Source organism: Chrysochloris asiatica, unplaced genomic scaffold (assembly GCF_000296735.1).
Source record: "Chrysochloris asiatica unplaced genomic scaffold, ChrAsi1.0 scaffold00039, whole genome shotgun sequence".
Lineage (NCBI taxonomy): Eukaryota > Metazoa > Chordata > Mammalia > Afrosoricida > Chrysochloridae > Chrysochloris > Chrysochloris asiatica.
The window spans coordinates 10,198,070-10,218,584 of record NW_006408557.1 but is presented as its reverse complement, the minus strand read 5'-3'; the positions used below and the strand labels follow the sequence as shown (position 1 = coordinate 10,218,584).

Genomic DNA, 20,515 nt, shown 5'->3' with positions numbered 1-20,515 from the left:
TGGCTACAAAGGTAGGAACAGCTCAAAGATACTTGTAAAGCAGGGAGGGATTAGAGTATCCAGGGAAATAAGTAAAAGGTATTGGGTTTCATTCCATGCTTCAGGAGGACAGCTACAAAATTAGGGCTAAATATCCTATCCTTCAAATACAGAGGGTCACATTGCCAATTTATTGTGAGCATGATAAAAGAAACATAGAACTTTTCATGTTGTTTACCCTTCTAGGCGGCAGAAACCTGTCAACCTGCCAGGTGATCACTCATCATGTTTTATTTTTTTTTATGATGTTTTCTGTGGGGAGGGAAGCATAGCTTAGGCAACCAAAGCAAGTTATTTAATTAACTGCTTTCATTAATGCTTCTATTTGAACAAATAAATAATGCAGAGAGGGGAATAATTACCCCACATGGATCTAAATGGTTCTGTTTATTTTGCTCAGACCTGCTTTCTGGATTGGTCAAGATAGTGACAAAAATATTTGCCATATGAAATTATATCCTGGATAGAAATTACCAGCTACATGTACCATTTCTTCCACCATACTTATTCAACCTGTATGCTGAGCATATAATCCATGAAGCTGGGTTATATGAAGAAAAACGTGGCATCAGGATTAGAGGAAGACTCATTAACAACCTGCGATATACAGATGATACAACCTTGCTTACTGAAAGTGAAGAGAACTTAAAACATTTACTGATGAAGGTCAAAGAGCTCAGCATTTGGGATGGATTGCATCTCAATGTAAAGAACACAAAAATCCATACCACTGGACCAATAAACAACATTCTTTTCAACAGAGAAGACTGAAATTGTCAAGGACTTCATTCTTCTTGGATCAATGATCAACACTCATGGAAGAACCAGTCAGGAAATCAAACGATGTATTGCATTAAGCAAATCTGCTGCACAAGACCTTTTTAAAGTGTTGAAGAGCAAAGATGTCAGCTTGAGGACTAAGATGCACCTGACCTAAGCCATGATATTTTCAATGACCTCATATGCATGCGATAGCTGGACAGTGAATAAGGAAGGCCGTAGAAGAGTTGATGCCTTTGAGTTAGGGTGTTGGAGGAGAATATTGAAAGTGCCATGAGATGCCAAAAAAACCAACAGATCTGTTTTGGAAGAAGTGCAGCCAGGAGGGACTAGTCGCTGGAGAAGGATATCATGTTTGGTAAGGTGGAGAGTAAGAGAAAAAGAGGAAGACCCCCAGTGAGATGGATTGGCAAAGTGGCATCATCAATGGGCTCAAGCATGGCAACAATTGTAAGGTTGACCCAGGACCGGGCAGTGTTTTGTTCTGTTGTACATAAGGTCACTGTGAGTCGGTACTGATTCGATGGCACATAACAACAACAAACACGTACCAGTTGAAGAATAATTCATATTTAATTCAGTTTTAGTGACACCACATAATGCCACAAAAGTAATAATAAAATACTACAGATGGAAGTTATGTGAACTTTCAATGTTAGAAGAAAAACTAAGGGAAAGTAAGAAATTTATTATAAGTATAGAACAGATTAAGACATTCTACCAGTTTTTCCCTGAAAAAAATCTTACGTTTTCTCAGTAATATAGTTTTTTGTTTATATCACAAAAGATACTTTTTGATAACATCCTTAGGTAGTTATTTCATTTTGCTCAACTCGTAGAAATAGCATGGTAGCTGCACCCATAATCACAAGTTGTCAGTAATGGCACACTCCAGCCTCCAGGGGGAAACCAGAGAGAGCTGTCCAAAGAAGAAAAGTGGAATCAAAGACTCAGAGTACCTCCAGAAAGGGGAGTAGTGTGCATGGAGATGTTGTTGCTAGCAGCCACTGACAAAGGGTCTGTTCCTATACCATCCTGAGGATGGGCTGTGGATCAGACCATCGTAATCATATGATTTCCCTTGGCTGACTTACAGAACTAGAGCATCGGGCTCTTCTTTCTAGTCTATCTTAGTCTGGAAGTTGCACTGAAACCTGTTCAGCATCATAGCAACATGAAAGCCTCCACCGATACAGATAGATAATGGCTGCACATACAGTGCATTAACTGGGAATTGAACCTTTGTATCCTGCCTGGTCGGTGTGAACCACAAGGTCGGTAGTTCAAGGTCACCAGCTGCTCCTTGGAAACCCTATATAGGGTTGCTTTGAGTTGGAACCGACTCAATGGCACTTAACAACATCCTGCCTGGATAGAGAGAATTCTTTCACTGAACCATCAAAGCACTCATGTGCACAAGGAAAGGTAAAGGTTATAAGCACTCTCCCTGAACCTACTTCTCTCTTCTCTTAGATGCCATCTTGTACGATTCCAACTTGGGTGGTGGATCAAAACTCCCCTGTCATTAAAAGCACTGGGATGAACCAGGACTGGGGACTGGAGAAAGAGGAAAAGGAGTAACCCTTTTGTTTTTTTTTAAGTTCTTATTGTGAATTGAGTGACAGTTTACATGGGAGAACATCAGCTTTACATTCATCCTATCGTATTTCGCTTCACTGCCAATGATTACAACCCCCTCCATGCATCATCATTCAACAGTATTTGCTTCTATTCCCTCTGTTGTTTTTTTGTTTATTTGTTTCTGGATGTACAACAAAACACTCAGGAATATGCAATCATTCAAACACCCAAAGGGCATACCCTGTAAGCCTATCTCCTGGCCACCAGCACACAGCCCTCGTCTTTCTCCATGAGTCTAGAGTCCTTAGCCACTCCAAACTTCCATGTCATCATCTCTGCCTCCATCTCTGGCGTTGCTGCTTCTCTGAATAGGGTCTTATACTCTGCTCCCGCTCTTCTCCCTTTATGGTCCCAGGGTCCTCCGCTCTTGGACTACAGGATAAACCACTCCCGTCTTTTGCTACAAAACATCTACTTTTACAGTTGCAACAATCGCAATCAGTCATGATAACAATTACTCACTATTGAACCACCAGAATCTTATCCCCATCTCTTTTCACCAGCCCCATCTAGACAGGATGAAAACCACTCAGTGGGGATTCTACCTTCCCCCACACACTCTGAAACTAAACTCCCTCTTGAAAACTTGTAAGCCAGTCACTTTGTGCCTGTATAGTGCCCCTCCCCCATTTTAGGTAGCCAATGTCTAAGTTGCCCATCCCTATCAACCCTGTGTACAGAGGGGGATGGGAATGATCCTTGCTGTGAAGATTCCTTCCCTCTTGGTTGGTATTTCAAGCTACTACCTCCATAGTATAGGTCAAGTTCATCAGATTATAGTGAATTATAGTTGTGGTCTTTATAAGAAAAAAAAATTTTTTTTTTTTCTTTTTTCTTTTCTTTCTTCCTCTAGTCGAGTTCTGATCATCCAGCCATTGAAACTAGGTCAAATGGGTACTATCTGCAAGTATGGGCATTCTTGTGCATCTCCCCTCACTTCATATCACCTGGATGCTTCCCTCTCTGCTCTAGCCCTCTGTGGCTATGAAGGAGCAACCCTCTTAAGACTTCCTCTAACGTCCTGAGCAAGGGAGTTTCTACTCATCAGGGTAGGAACCTTGCTAGGGATCTGTAACCAACACTGCACCCAGCAGTTAGGTACACACACCGTTCTGAAGTTGTCTGGGTACTCTGTGCTTTCCTAGAGACCTGGCAGGGGTGGGATGGTGGCCATCATAAGGGACTAGGGGAAGGATTTGGGTATTCAGGATCTCAGATAAAAAGTTTAATTATCTCTGCACATAAGTAAAACATAAACCCTTGTTGAAAAAATAAAAATCTGTACAATGCCTGAAATGTCAATAGAAAGAATAAAACTAAAATTTGAGGGTTTTGGAAAAACAAACTGAAATGAAATCAACTTTTTAAAATTCCCAATTTAGGGGAAATGATGATGCTTTCATCTATAGACAATACATGTGAAATAAAACATACTTTGAGAATAGGCTTATAAACACTGGCCATATACAATATATAAATACCAAGATGTTGTCGTTGTTAAGTGTCGTCGAGTCAATTCCAACCCATAGAGATCCTGTATAGGGTTTCCGAGGAGCAGCTGGTGAGTTTGAACTGCTGGCCTTGCAGTTCAAATGGCTTTGCAGTCTGGCGCATTAACCCACAGTGCCGTACCAGGACAATACCAAGGTAGTAGTTATAAAAGATGAATCAGAAAGTTCTTGCACACCATAACTCCTAAATCCCAAACTGACTGGCATCGAGTCGATTCTGACTCATAGCAACCCCACATCGGGTTTCTGAGACTGTATATCTTTATGGAAGAGGACAACCTTTTCTTTCTACCCCAGAATGAAGTGCTGGCCTTGCGATTAGCAGCCTAGTGCCTAACCCACAGTGCCACCAGGGCTCCTTGCCCTTGCACACAGAGATGAAAAAAATACAAAACAAAAAAAAAATAATAATCAGTTTCAAAAGATTGGAATAACAAGCATTATAGGAATTCAAAAGCAGAAAGATCACTTGCATGGGACAGGATGAGGAATGGCTTCATGTCTGGGGCAAATAGTTGGCTATTTGGAAGGATTTATTAATATCACAGGGTCAGGTTTCCGCATGCCTGACAAATATTTTTTCTTGGGTCTTCATTCTTAATTGTGATAATTTTAATCATGGAACTTTGTGAAATATTTTCCACTAGGCCCAATTTAGCATGTAAGTACTATGAGCATATGAACATGGGATAATGACTTGGGTTTATATTGTTAATGATTATTTAATAGTTATACCTGATAAGCCCTAGAGTAATGATGTGATTAGAAGTTGTATGGTTTATTGGGAAGCATGGTGGCTGCGTGTGAAAACCACTAGACTGCGAATCACAAGGTCTGTGGTTCAAGTCTGCCAGCCACTCCAAAGAAGAAAGATGGAGCTTTTGGCTCCCATGAAGATATAAAGCCTAGGAAACCCTATACAGGGCTGCTATGAGTCAGAACGTTGACTTGAGGGCACTTAACAACAACAATTGGTTTGTTGGCAATTATACAATGTGGCTTGAAAAACAAGCCCATAAAACCAGGTTATTCAAGAGTGCAAGTCTGTGGAGTAGGCAGACACAGTGAGCAGATGCTCTGCAAGAAAGACATGGGAGACCAAGTGAGAAAGATACAGATGGTGATCCTGGAACGCTGAGCTTCAGAGGATAGAACAGAGAAGTGGACTGAGTGCTAACTGTGAGAGGCAGCAAAACAGGAGAAGCGAAACAGAAGAATAGTGGGCAGACTGTAGGCTAACCTGGAGCGGCATGATCATCTTGAGATTTTTTGAGTGGCTATTGATACAATAACCTGCAGGCACAGGATGTGGGTGGAGCTTGGCAGCAAGGGGGTGCAGTTCTCCCTTATTCCTCTGCCATCCTGGTAGGTGGGGGCATGACCAGTCCCTGCCCAAGCCAACTCAGCAGCCAGTGACCCACTCCCCTCAAGCGCAGCCTCTGCTTTGCCTGAAGTTGGGCACCAGGCATAGCAGCCCTGCTTCTGGAGGCCCATGAGTCCGCCCTGAACTATGCCACACAAATAGTGATCAGAAAACTGGTCACACTTCCAGTCTCTACCACGTCCACCAAGAGACAGGTGGTAAGTGCCTGAGAACACACCCAATATACAATTATGCATTAAATATAAATATGACACCACAAATGTCTTAGACAAAATAGGCAAATTTAGCTTACATGAAGAAACAAGAGAGTGCTTCAAACAAGTGATGAAAATGCAGAGTCAAAGAGTATAATACTAGAAATAGTATCTGAACTGCTTGATAAGGAGTTCAAAAGATTGTTATATAGGCAATTCCAAAGGAGTGAGAGAATGATCGAGAACACTGCAAACGAAATCAAGCAAAACAAAGACAAAACTATAGAAGAATTAAGGAAACAAACGAAATACTGGTTGCCATTAAAAAAAACAAAAACAAAACAGTAATTAGAAATCCAGAAGATTAATACTAAGACTTCAGAAACAGATAATACACTGAAAGGGAAAAGAAGTAGAATTGAACTTGGAAGGCCAGATTACTGAACTTGAAGAAAATTCTCTCCATATTCATCTAAAAGAGGAACACTCAGAAAAAATAATTTTAAAATGTGAAAAAAGCCTAAGATTTATGTGGGACACTATCAAGAGCAATAACTTACGTGTTGACTGCAATTCCAGAACAGGAAGAGACACACAGAAAAGAAACACAGAAAAACAGAGAATATTTTCTGAGAATTGTTAGAAGAAAACTTCCTTAACATCATGAAAGACAAGATGATAGCCATTTAAAAAGTTAACAAACTCCAAACAAGATAGACTCCAAAAGAAAAGCCACCTTGAATGACTTTATATTCCTGAGTGTTTTGGTGACTATAAAAAGAAAAACAAAAGAAACACAGAGGGAATAGACGCAAATACTGTTGAGTGATGATGCATGGAGGGGATTGTAATCAATCATTGCAATGGAATGAAATACGATAGTATGAGTGTAAAACTGATGTTTCACCATGTAAACTATCATTCAATTCATAAAAACTTAAAGAAAGAAAGAAAGAAAAACACCAAGACATATTATAATCAAGTTTTTCAAAATCAAGAAAAGAATCCTGAGAGCAGCTTAGGAAAATACGAAGTTACCTACAAAGGAGAACTAATAAGACTAAGCTCTGATTTCTCTGCAGAAACCATGCAGGTAAGAAGACAATGAGATGACACATAAAAACTCTGAAAGAAAACAAACTGCCTATCAAGAATCATGCACCCAGCCAAATTATCCATCAAATATGATGGCAAAATTAGGTCATTTTCTGATAAGCAGAAATGAAAAGAATTTGTAAAAATCAGACCAATTAAAAAAAAAAACCAAACAAACAAAAAAACACCAAAGCAAGCTCTTCGGACAGAGAACAGACAACAATCTGAAATGTTAGTTCCATGACAATATTACCCAGAACTCAACCTAGATATACAAGTATTCAAAGTAAAACAGTCCTACAAGATTGAAAATAGAAAACCAGAGATACAGTTGCAACAACAACAACAAAATATAAAGTAAAAAGAGGGAATAATGTAGTTACAGGACTTCTAAATGAAGAGGAATTCAATAAGAAAAAAGTGAAATTAATAAAAATAAACCTAACTGTGGCACTACAGAATCCTGCGCTGAACTGCAAGGTCAGTTTGAACCGCGAGGTTGCTGGTTCAGACCCACCAGTCACTCCTCGGAATCCCTACACAGGATCGCTATGGGTTAAAACAGACTTGATGGCACCTTAACAACAACATAACCATGACCAGATGTTCATGGCAGGTTCTTCCTGGATTTTGTCTCCATATTTCTACCCAATATGAAATGTTATATTATTCCTTTTCACTTTCCCAGCGCCCTTGTAGACATTTCTACTTGTTTGCTAAGGGATTAAAGGATTCCATGATTCCATGAGAGTGTTACAGCCTTAACCCTCCCTCTGCATGGAGGAAAAAATGTGACTGGTAGATTTAGAGCTGAAGACATGGGGAGGGGGAGGCATGAACAACTGGGGGTGTAATATGTTTTTTGTTTTTCAGGAGAGAGGCTGCACATGAAAAAGTCGGAGATGGCAGGGCCAAGATAGCATTGATCCAGTGGCAGTGAGGACCAAACCAAGAGAACCACTGGAGGGTTTGTAAAACACAGATTTTTTGGGTCCTCCCTCATAGATTCACACTTAGAGGTATAATTGATCTGAGGTGGGGCCTGAGAATCTGTCTGTATTTCTAACAAATTCCTAAGTGAGGCTGATGCTGGTGGCCCTAGGATAACACTTTGAGAACCACTGTTCTAGGGATAGAAAAGAGAGAGACTGGAAGCCAAAGCAAGCAGGGTAGAATTTTATGTAAGTTTCTATGCATGAAGTATTAGGATCCCACTAAATATTTGAGAGACAAGAGTAAAGAGTGAAATTCTTGTTTATTTTGTCAAGAAAACAAATTCTTGGTTTTTTTTTTGGTGTTTTTATTTATTTATGTGCAGCAGAACCCCAGGATTTGGTATTGGGGTTGTGTGTGTGCAGTCAGAGCCTTATAAGTCTATATGGTGAATGAGAATGTTGTTAAGTGCCATCCAGTTGGTTCCGGCTCATAGCAACTCTGAATGGGGTTTCTGAGGTTATTGAATCTTGCGGTTCAAACTGATTTTGCAGTCCACTGCTTATCCTGCAGTGTAAAAATTACGATTTGTCAAGAAATGTCAGGAAAAGAGCTAAGAAACATTCACTGGGTGCCCATAATGCCACAATGGCCAGTTGGCACCCTTAGAACCCATGAGAAATGTAGACCATCCTTCAATTTGTGTGGAAAGTGAGTGCTCTCAACTTTTTCACAATTCCAGGCTTCTCTAGTCACATAGTTTTGCAAAATGGAAATATCATAGAATGTTCACTGCCTGCTTAACATTCCTGATAGTTAAAGCAAAGGTGGTGGTCATTTGAACCAAACTCCAAGGGAAAGTCTTTGCCAAGAAGCCAGAGGCAACTGCTGGTAGGAAAGGCTTCTGATTTGCCCCTAATCCTTAAGGAAGAGAAGATCTTCTGAACTGGGAAGATCATTTTCCCAACCTCTTCCCTCATTTGAAAGTCAATTCTGGGCTTCCACTGGGGATCTAGACATGCAAATTTAATTAGTGGGAGGTGTCAGTCTTGGCTATTGAGTGTTAGACATTTTGCTAGGTGCTTTATAGTATTAGACAATTTAAGAAGGATTTGGGGATTCTCATCCTGTCACCTAAGGGAAGAAAAAGGTTCATTGATGTTACATAATTTTCCTGAGCTTAGTGAGTCAATAATGTCAGCGTATGACTTTGTCTACTCATCTTTACTATGTTGCTGTTGGTGGTGTTAAGTGCCATTGAACAGGTTCCAACTCAGAGCAACCCTGTATAGAGTTTATGAGCAGTGGCTGGTGAGCTTGAACACTGGACACCTTGTGGTCCACTGCTTATCCTACAGTGCTATAATGAGGATTAAATTCAAAGGTCTGGCTGTAACGAACTTGGCTTTTTTGGTCCCTTTTATATCTGTAAAGAGATTGGCTTAAAGCACATCCGACAATAACTCTGCCCCATTAACATAACAAAAACAACCCACTCCCAAATGGGATTGCAACCACAGGTTTTGTTGTTGTTGTTGTTAGGTGCCATTGAGTCGGTACCCACTCAGACTCACAGCAACATTATGCACAGCAGAATGCAGAATGAAACACTGACCGATCCTGGGCCAACCTCACTACTGTTGCCACGCTTGAGTCCATCGATGCTGCCACTTGGCCAATCCAACTCGTTGGTGGTCTTCCTCTTTTTCTCTGACCCTCCACCTTACCAAACATGATGTCCTTCTCCAGTGACTGGTCCCTCCTGACAATATGTCCAAAGTATGAGAGATGAAGTTTGGCCATCTTGGCCTCCAAGGAGCACTCTGGCTGCACTTCTTAGAGGTTGGTATTTACAACACATAGCTTTTGGGGTACACTACTCAATCCATTACATTGACCACATTTTCAGGATTACTGGCCTAATCTTATCTTCATTTCAAACTAGAAATAATGTGCTTGCCAAAACAGGTTCCTAAATGTCTTTTTTTTCCCAGTAGTTTTCTGATGGAGCTGTACACATGGGTTCTCTCTAGAACTACAAGAATGTCCAGAAAGAAGTGGACACCAAATCCTCTCAGCAGAGTGTTCTTATCTAAACTTTTCTTTTCTCTGGTTTGCTTATGCCTACATACTTTGTTAACAGGCAATGGTAAGAATATTAATAAGAAAAAAGTGAAAAAAAACCAAAAACAAACCTAAGGAAACTGGGATGGTAAGGGCACATTACTTGGGGCCTTCTAGGGTACCAGACCAGTACTTGCCTGTTTTTCTCTGTCTGGGAGCCTTATCTTGCCAAGGAGCCTGAGGGACGGGTCTGAAGAACACCAAAGGGCAACCACCAAATAAGAAAGGCCGAATCCGCTTCAACAGGCCTCAGAAGGATTGTTAGTCCTCAGTGGTTTTGAGCCGCAGATGCTCCAGCAGTATCACAGATTGATGTGTCCTTTGTGGGCTTTCCTCCCTGCCTCTCTCACTGCTCCATCCTCTTCGGTAGTTCCCTAGTATCACTCCCAAATAAGCCACTTGCACCCAAATTTTTTGTTTTTAGCTTTTGAAGAATCCCAAACAGGTACCAATGTTATTAAGTGCTATCAAGTTGGTTCCAATCCATAGCAATCCTGTACAGGGTTTCCAAGGAGCAGCTGGTGGGCCTGAACTGCTGACTTGGCAATTCAAACCGACTTTGCAGTCCAGCACATTAGCTCACAGCGCCACACCAGGACTCCAAAGGTAAACAGCTTTGGAAATCCTATTGTTCTAAGTGCTGCTGAGTTGGTTTTAACTCACAGCCAGCCTAGCCTGTATAGGGTTTCTGAGTAGCGGCTGGTGAGTTTGAATCACTGACCTTGTGGCTCAATGATGTCCTACAGCACCACATGAGGACACTCTGAAAATGCTGTGATAATAGACCATGAAGACTAAGCAGATATGTATAAGACTTAGTCTTCAGTACATGTTCTGTGCTTTGTGTGATTATGGAAAATGTAGGTAGTGATCCTCATTACCTACTTTATGGACTTAACCCAAAAGAATCATAAAGAACCCACAAGAACACAACAACCTGTAACCTAAAAACATCTCCATCACTTATCTGTCATGGGTGCACTGTGGCTCTGTAGGATAAGCACTGGACTGGTAACCACAATGTTGGCAGTTTGAGCCCACCAGCTGCTTCTTGGAGAAAGAAATTTTCTGCTGCCACGAAGAATTACAGTCTTAGAAACCCTATAAAGGGTCACTATGAGTCAAAACCGATTTTACGGCACTTAACAATCTGTCCTAGTATGGCGTCGCGGGCTAATGCGTCAGACTGCAAACTTGTTTGAACTGCAAGGTTGGTGGTTCAAACTCACCAACTGCTCTTTGGAAACCCTATACAGGGTAGCTATGGGTTGGAATAGACTCAACGGCACTTAACAACAACAACAACAACTGTCAGTTTGTCTTAATGTGGTGGCTTGATTCTTATTGTGATACTGGAAGCGATGCTACCAGTATTTAACATACCAGGAGGGTCACCTATGATGGGAAGACTACAGTGGAGCTTCCAGACTAAGACAGATCAGGAAGAAAAGCCTGATGATCTGTTTCTGAAAATGAGCCAATAAAAAGCCTATGGATTGTAACAGAACATTGTCTGACATAATGCTGGAAGATGAGCCCCCTAAGATAGAAGGGACTCAAATATACAGTGGCCACAACAATGGACTTGAGTGTAGAATGATTCTGAAGATGGTTTCTGACGGGCCAAAGTTTCATTCTGCTGCACACAGAGTCGCCAGGAGTTGGAGCTAACTTGACAGCAACTAGCAACAAAGAAAAACTCCTATTTCTCAAAGTGGCTTGCTTTTTGTTTGTTCCAGAACTCTCAAAAAGTGAGTATATGGAGATAAGAAAAGTTACACCAAAACGAACAGGAGTGGGAATTTCAGTAAATGAAGACACTTTTCTTTTAACACTAATTACATTTAAATATTGGAATCAGATTTGGAAACCCAAGTGTGACAAGCAAACACCAGTGAGAGTTCCAGGTCATTATTCAGGCGGCAGAATGTCAAGGCCTTCGGCCCTGGAAAGCTGAGTCTGACACATAACTACCTCCCCCACTGCAGACTGGCCTCCATATCAGTCTCTGACAGATCCCATTGTGACACCAACAAAGCAATATGGCAAGATGTGACCTGCCCGCTTATCTCTTCCCTGCGCTCTTGTCTGCTCCAAAGGCACAATGGGGCGGCACTGTCTGTGTGGCAGGGCTGGCATCGTGCTGCATTTGCCCTGGTACAAAAAGGGCAATCAGGGGGAACACACGTCCCCCAGTTCACGTGGTAGGGACAGATAGTCTGGAACAATAGCCATCCCCAACCTGTTCACTGGGGTTTTGCTCTGAGATCAGTAAGTACGCACTATTTAATTAGTCACCTAATTAGTGACAGGCCACACTGAAGGCTTCAGATGTCCTCAGACAAATGTAAAGATAAAAAGCCTAATTAAGCCGCAAGCGCTCGGCTGGCTGTTGCCAACTGCACAGCTGTGCAGTCTTTTTTCCGACACTGCGGTGCCCGACGATAACAGGCCTCACAACCATCCGTTCACAGCCATAGCTTCGAAAGAAGACCCTATTATTTCAAAGTTATTATTAGTTACCTTGATACATCGAGACATATGAGGTTCCGGTGTTTAGGTAGAAAAGGTGAGATCATTTTGCTGGCTTGTGGACATCGGGTGTCCACCTGGGCTCTGTGCACCCACCAACACCCCGAGTGAATCCTGCTGTGTTTATCTAGTTACACAGAGGGTCACCCAATGCCACCAGGGCGGGTTTCATGACTGTCATGCCACAACTCACTTAGGCATTTTTCTAGTGCCATTACAGGCTCATCCAGAGATTTTTCATATCAGAAATAAAATTAGGAAGGATTTTAAAATAATGGATTAAAAGAAATTGCCCCACAATTAGAAATAAATAATATACTTTGCAGAAGCATAGAGATGCACCTGCAAAACCAGAATAAAATAGCAACCACTTCCACACAGTGAGTCTGTCCCCTAGAGATAACAAAGAAGCTTTCTTTCTGCATGCTTTAGGAAAAATAGATTTATTTGGGACACTCTCTAGGCAGGGCCTGAAAATCTGCATTTCTACCAAGCTCCCAGTGAGGTGGATGCGACTGGTCCATGTACCACACCTTCAAGATAAAATACAAAGTAAATTCAAAGGCCAAGTTTCTGCCCTTTTATTTTGGCATAGCGTTTCCACATTTCTTTTAAACAATGCCTTTGGAATCTCTTTGTGGAGACTCTGAAATATTCAAAGTATTTGCTTTGGAGAAGGTGGCAGGCTAGACTTAGTATACAAGTGACTGGTAAAATATGACTTTCTGTACAAAGGGTTAAGCACTCGACTACTAGCTGAAAGACTGGTGATTTAAACTCTCACAGAGCTGCCTTCTGAAAGGTCTCCATCTTTAAAACCCCATGGGACAATTCTCCTCTGCACCAGTGGGGACACCATGAGACTGAATCACCTTGACAGCAACTAGTAATTCCAAATTGGGGAGGGATCTTCTGCTGTCTTAAAAGTGCTTTGAGATATTATTAAAAAGCTCCCCCCACTTCAGGTAATAGCATTTCCTGGATGGCGAATAAAATCCATTTCAGGACTGGGTTATTCCTCCATGAACAGAGAGTTCACTTTTATCCTCTTAAATGGTTGGGGAATCCCTAGAAGAATGGCCCGCCTCTGGGCTGGGTGGAACCTGACAGGATTGCCCCTCAGTACAGGTGAGGGCACAAAGTCCTGAGCCTGCTTGGTCACATCACTGGCTAACGGTGAAAGTAGACATACAGCTGAGGTCGAACTTTTTCTCCTTTTTTCAGTGCTTGGATTTTAAAGAAGTTTTACAAAAAGAAGTACTGAGCAATGAAATAAAATACAATTGGTTAAGTGCAAAATCGATGTTCTTCCATGTAAACTATCACTCAATTCACAATAAAATTTTTAAAAAACAACAAAATAAGAAGTACTGAGCAGGATAATATATGTACCTTGTTAAATGTAATTGAGTCGGTTCTGACTCGTAGCGACATTGTATATGGTTTCCAAGGGACAGTTGGTGAATTTCAACTAACTGCCAACCTTGTGATTCAAACTGACCTTGCAGTCCAGTGCTTATCCTATAGTGCCACATCAGTAATATACATACATACATATATATATATATATATATATATATATATATGCATTAGACTGCAAGCTCAGTTTCATTTGCAGGGTTGGTGGTTCAAACTCACCAGGTGCTCCAAGGAAACCCTATACAGAGTTGCTATGAGTCAGAACTGACTCAATAGAACTTAACAACAAACTGTTAAGTGTTGTCGAGTCGGTTCAGACTCATAACGACCCTGTATAGGGTTTCCGAGGAGCAACTGGTAGGTTTGAACTGCTGACCTTGAAGTTCAGTGCTGATCCTACAGCACCACACCAGAAGCCTACAACACTGCTCAAATCGGGAACCCTGTACCAAAGACCCAGGGCAGCTGAGAAAAGACAGCCTACCAATTGCAATTAACTTCAATTTTAAAATAACTCAGTCTCACCACTTGAATTTCTTAGGTATCATGAAGAACATGCACATTCACAGTAAAATGTCTTAAGATCTTCCCTTTACAGACCTCTCCACATCATAAAATGCACTGTTTTTTCCTCCACACTCCTCACCTCTACCTCAGCCCCTGCTGTCTTTCCCATGTTCAGCCCTGATTCTTACCACGGAGGCCCGCACACCCTACTGGGGCAGGTGATGCAGTAATGATGGATGGGTCAAGAAGGTCAGGACTCCTATGGGGTAGAGTCTACCATGGCCAAAGGGTGTGGGGTGAGAACAGACTCCCTTTTTGGCTCTCCTTAGAGCTGCATTGGCATAATTTCCTTAGAAGACAAATGCACCAGATTTGGGGTGAGAATATTAGCTGAGTGTTTTCCCTGCCTTCACCTCAAATTACCCAGAACCAGTCTGAGACCTTGGGGAGGGTAACAGAGACTGCTGACAGCCACAGCTGTAAGACTGGGGCAGCTGCCTAGACCAGGAGGGCAGGGAGAACTGTAAGGGATGCTGGTACATGTCCCCATGAAACGCCTATCACACAGATCACCAGGCACTGGAGGCCTGAGAAATTCTGCCCTTGAGAAGACCAGCAGAAGGCCGAGAACCAAAGAGAAGAAAGTATGTCTATACAGGGGTCACTGAATAAGCAGCAGTTGAGGATCAGATATAATGTTACACTGTTGTTGTTGTTATGTGCTGTGGAGTCGGTTCTGACTCATAGCGACCCTATACAGGGTTTCCGAGGCTGTAAATCTTGACGGGAGCAGAAAGCCTCATCTTTCTCCCACGGAATAGCTGGTAGTTTCGAACTGCTGACCTTGTGGCTCACAGCCCGATTCGTAACCACTACGCTACCAGAGCTCCTCCAGACAACTCCTCAGCCCCACCCCCCTTGCAAAATCCCTTACTGGTATGTGCATCCTGGTGTACTGGTAGACAACTTTGGGCAAATCATGTGACCTACTATCCTAGTAGCACGTCAGGGTTTGGGGATAGGATATACTGTCTGAAAACGCAGAGGCTGCTTGTGGTGTTCTCTGACGAGAAGATCAAATGCACTTTGTGATTTCTGTATATAAATATAAATAATTCAAGGGCAAAGAGTTGTGTCTGTAGTGTCACAAGATGACAGGATTGCCAGAATTTCTAGAAAAAAGGTTAGTATACTGGGCCTTAAATGGATTTTCCAGGAACTACAGTGCCCTTGCTGAGTCTGATAATAGAGCAAAAGAGCATAAGAATGCTGCTTTTTCTGAATCTTGCCTCCAAAATGTGGATTTAATTCTTATTGGTGGTCAGTGCTGGTGAAAATTGTATTTCTTCAATTTCATTTGAGCTCAAATCATTTATAAATTTTAGCTCAAATGGCCCTTAAAATGGTAAAGTAAATTATGTAGTGGGTTACTATGGTGATGGCTATTTAAAAATAATTAGAGAAAATAATGAGACAACAATTTCCTCTCTTAAGGATTACAAGTTCATAAACTGATACCAGTCAATGATTAGTTTACTGAATCTGTGTAACAATGATAGAGCACCATGGATACTTTGTAATCCTTTAAAAATCTTTCTCTATTGTGGAATTTAAACAATCGAGCACTTACATCAAAATTTATACTTGCCTTTATTAAATCTAAGTTGATTCCACAAAAAGAAAATTACATGTATATATCTTAATGTAATGATGTCAAACAAAGCATAGTGACTAAGTGCACAGTTAAATTGAGATTTACGACGTGGTCATGACAACTCTTTGACTTCCATGGGTTCACAACTGTACCCTGATAATGTATCATTTAAAAACTGTTACATAAAACTTGTCATTTAGAAGTCTTAGACGGCATACACCATGAACTGGTATTCCTAGGTGCTTTTGATTACTACATTCTTGCAATGAACTACTGTAAATTGATCGCAATATTTAAAGCGAGTGAGCTTGGTTGCTAACTTCAGTAGTAACATGCCATTTATTTCTCATTAACTTGGGGTATGCTGTGAATAAATAATTGAGCAAATTGGTTAGAAAGTGGAAAATTCAGTTCCTTTCTTTATCTGACTGAAGTGATGTCAAATGAGGAAAATGACGATTTGGGGGTTAGCTTGTTACCATATGCTAACCAGACACAAATACCTTCTGGGGGTCATTTCCTCCATTCCCTTTCTTTGTCCAATTCCTCAAAGAGCTCCACTCCATCTTTTCAAGCTGACAACTTTGTTGGCATCCAGAGCAGTTATTGTGGGGCTTTTTTCTCATCTCCTGCTTACCTCTTACCTCCTGTAATTTTGAATGGTGACTAAAGTCTCTTATGTGATCCTGAGCAAAATATTCAGAAAAAAAAATGGACTCTTCCAATTTAAGTCCCTAAAGGAGCCCTAGTGGTGCAAGAGTTAAGCGCTCAGCTGCTAACCATAAAGTTGGTGATTAGAATCCACCCAGAGGCTTATTGTTGTTGTTGTTAAGTGCCATCGAGTGGGTTCCAACTCATAGCAGCCCTGTATAGGGTTTCCAAGGAGTGGCTGGTGAGTTTGAACTGCTGATATTTCAGTTCAAACCAAGTTTATGATCCACGCTTATCCTACATGCCACAGCAGGGCTCCATTCAAAGGAGGAAAACATGGTGATATGCTTCTGTAAAGATTATAGCCAAGAAAACCGTGTATGACATATCTATCTTCTATTTTGCCACATGAAGTCACTATGAATAACATGACAGCACATACAAAACAATGATCACACAAAGGCAGAATCATTTTAAATATCTGTGAGACTTGGAAAAAAAAAAAAAAGAATGAAGGTAAACAATGTCACTCAAGTGTACACAAGATATAAGGACATTTTGGTAACTGCTACGGTGGTGCAGTGGCTCTGCAGTTAAAGCACGGGACTGCAAAACATAAGGTCAGAGGATTGATCCAACCAGCTGCTCCCTGGATGAAATATGAGGCTTTCTGCTCCCACAAAGATTTACAGCCTTGGAAACTGTATTGTTGTTGTTAAGTGCCATCGAGTTGGTTCTGACGATAGCAACTCTGTATAGAGTTTACAAGGAGCGACTGGTGAGCTTGAACTACCGACCTAGTAATTCAAACTGACTTTGCAGTCCTGCGTATTAGTACACAGTGCCACACCAGGACTCCTGGAAACTGTATACAGGCTCTCTGTAAGGCTGAAGTGACTCGATGTTACTTACCAACAAGAACAGTGGCATATACAGTTCGGACTGCAAACACAAAGTCTGTGTTTCAAGTCCATCAGCTACTCCACTGGAGAAAGATAAGACTTAATGCTTATATGAAGCAGAATAAGTTCAAGGGCCCTTAACAACAACAACATGGTATATATAATTTTGAAAAAACAGCAAAAACAATAAAAAATATATATGTTCAGGTACATAGGTATGTAGTAAGCTTGTATGTGTTGCTGTTGTTAAGTGCTGTTGAGTTGGTTCTGACTCATAGTGGCCCTGTATAGGGTTTCCAAGGAGTGGCTAGTGAGTTTGAACCACCAACCTTGAGGTTCAAACCTACCTTGCAGTGCAGTGCTTTATCCCACAGTGCCACATCAGGACTAGGTGTGTATATATGAATGTAAGTGAAAAATATTGCTACTAAGTTTCAGTTACTATACACATGGGTTTCTTATAAACAAATCATGCTTAAACACATCTCTGTGATCAGTGGATGGCTGTAGACATGTTCTCTAGGTAATACATTTTTCTTAGTCTTATTAGGCTGTCTTCATAATAAAAGATCCCATCAAAACAATGATTTCTGAGGGATCTGTTGGACCAATAACACTCAAGGCAGAGAGGTCAGCACAGAAGGTTATGACTTTTTTTTTTCCAACAGCGTAATCTTAATAGATTTCCTGATTCTATATGTCTGTAGAATATAAAAATCTTTAACAAGATGTCTGATTCCTTGCAATAAACTATTGTAAACTGACCACAATATTTAAAGCATGTGAGTTCAGTTGCTAACTTCAATAACAACATTTATTTCTCATTAGGGTATGTTATAAATAATTAAACAAATTGTTGTGCAGTAGGATAAGCACTGGACTGCTAACTTCAAGGTCAGCAGTTCAAACACACCAACTGCTCCTCGGAAACCCTATACAGGGTAGCTATGAGCTGGAATCTACTCAAAGGCACTAAACAACAACAAGATGTCTGGGAACATGCATTTTAAGCAAATGTTCCAAATGATTCTTACAATTTGACTAGTAAGGAAAACATTAGTATAGAAATTGTTTAGTGCCATCAAGTTGGTTCCAACTCATAGCTACCTGCTATAGGATTTCTGAGGAGCAGCTGATGGGCTTGAACTGCTGGTCTTGTAGTTAGCAGTACATTGCTTATCCTATAGCACCACCAGGGCTCCTTAAAAATAGCCATGTTGTTGTTGCTAAGTGTCTTCACATTGGTTCTGACTCATAGCAATCATATTTCCAAGGAGCAGGAAGTGAGTTTAAACCACCAACCCTGTGGTTAGCATTCCAGTGCTTATCCTATAGCGCCACACCAGGACTCCTGAAAAAAAAAAAAAAAAAAAAAGCCATAGACAGTGCATACATTAATGAATATGAATATGGCTGTGTCCAGTAAAACTTTATTTACAAAACAAGTGGCAAGTCAGATTTGGCTTGGGGTCTGTAGTGTGCCATCCTTTGCTCTAGAATATTCTATTAGTTTATTAAGCCACATAGGCAAGGTGTGTAGGGGTGGCAAACAAACTCGGGTCTATTCTCTTGAGGTGTCAACGTTAACAGTGTAGAAAGAGAAACCCAAACAACTGAACCTGCTGCTGTCCATTCAATTCCAGCTCATAATGACTTCATAGGCCAGAGAACTGCTCCATAGGGTTTTCAGCCTTGGAACCCCTATGGAACAGAGTGGGTGACTCCATACGGTAAGTACTGGACTGAAAACCATAGGGTCTGTGGTTCGAGCCCGCCAGTCATCCGGTGGGGGAAATATGAGGCAAAGATTTATAAAAGCTCAGCACTTAACAACAACAAAATCTCTATGAGAACAGGCAGTCTCATCTTTCTTCTGGGGAGTGGTTGATGGGTTTGAATTGCTGATGAACTCACTATGTCACCAGAGCTTCCTAGAAAGAGAAAGACCCCTTTATCCTTCTCATGTTAAGTAAAATCAACTCACCAAAACACCAAGGTCTCTAGGAAGGAAATTCCAACATTGGATGCTCCAACCACAACAATCTTGGCATTGACAGCTATTTTAGGTTCCAATGTTAGTTTTCTATTTGTGTGGTTCAAGGCGTAACTTGACTGGAAAAAAAATTACAAAAAGAAAGGGGGACATAAGGAAATATAGCTGAGTCTGAACCCCCAAAATTACAAATATGTGTAATTATTTAACCAGGACATTACCAAGAAATCAAACCTAACAATGCCCATGCACAGCCATGCTGAAAAGCCTGGGAGGGTATTTCTAAGAAATTAATAATAAGAATATGGGAATATACCTATGCCAATTTGCATAGGTGTATTTCCCTATTCTCACCAAAATTCTTGGTTTATGTTCAGTTATATCTTTATCCTGACAGATGTTTCATAAAAAATGAGACCCTTAATTATTACAGGAAAGGTCAACAATCCTTTAAGAAGAGGGACAAGCTGCTTCCTGATGATCTGTAGTTTCACAGGTTCTGAGTCTTCCCTTTATTCCTTACATTTAATTCTTCATCCCTTAAATTAAATATACAGTAATTTGCCAAATTAAAGTATTTATTGACCCCTCCCAAGACTAAGACTCAATGGAAATACACGCTCTGATTGGTGACCACACGCATCACCGATAGGGGAAAGTGGGGTAAAAGCAGCAATGAAGCAGCAAGCTAAGCCCTACAATGTTCGGTGGGCTTCTGTGGACCCAGTTGGGGACCTGATTGGCAAGCAGTGTAAGGAGACCTGGGGACTCTTGGGCCCAGAGTCAGTGGCATGGCCACGGAGGACTCGAGTGGAGAGTGGAGCTACCGGCTGTTGGGAAGAGAGGGCATGTGCACAAGAACGCCCACACTTGCAGATGGTACCCATGTGACCTGGATCGGATGACTAGATGATCAGAGCTCAACCAGGAGAAGAAAGAAGAGGAAAAAAAAAGAATGATCTGATACAATTTGATGAACTTGACCTACACCTATGGATGCAGTGACTCAAAAGAAGTAACAAATCCTTATAGCAAGAAACATTCCCTCCACACACAGAGTAGACAGAGATGGGCAACTTGGACATTGGATACCCAAATGGGGAGGTGGGGGACTACAAAGGCAAGAAGTGACTGGCTTACAAGCTTTCAAGAGGGA

The 20,515-nt window shown here is 41.2% G+C and overlaps 1 protein-coding gene across 1 annotated transcript in view; it reads right to left on the bottom strand.

Moving 5' to 3' along the window:
• LOC102837054 (chromosome unknown open reading frame, human C20orf26) overlaps nucleotides 1–20,515 on the bottom strand; it is a 529,862-nt gene that overhangs the window by 190,450 nt on the left and 318,897 nt on the right. The window contains exon 17 of the mRNA XM_006860747.1: nucleotides 19,351–19,478. Within this exon, the coding sequence (XP_006860809.1) occupies nucleotides 19,351–19,478 (128 nt within the window). The remainder of the gene's footprint in view (nucleotides 1–19,350; nucleotides 19,479–20,515) is intronic.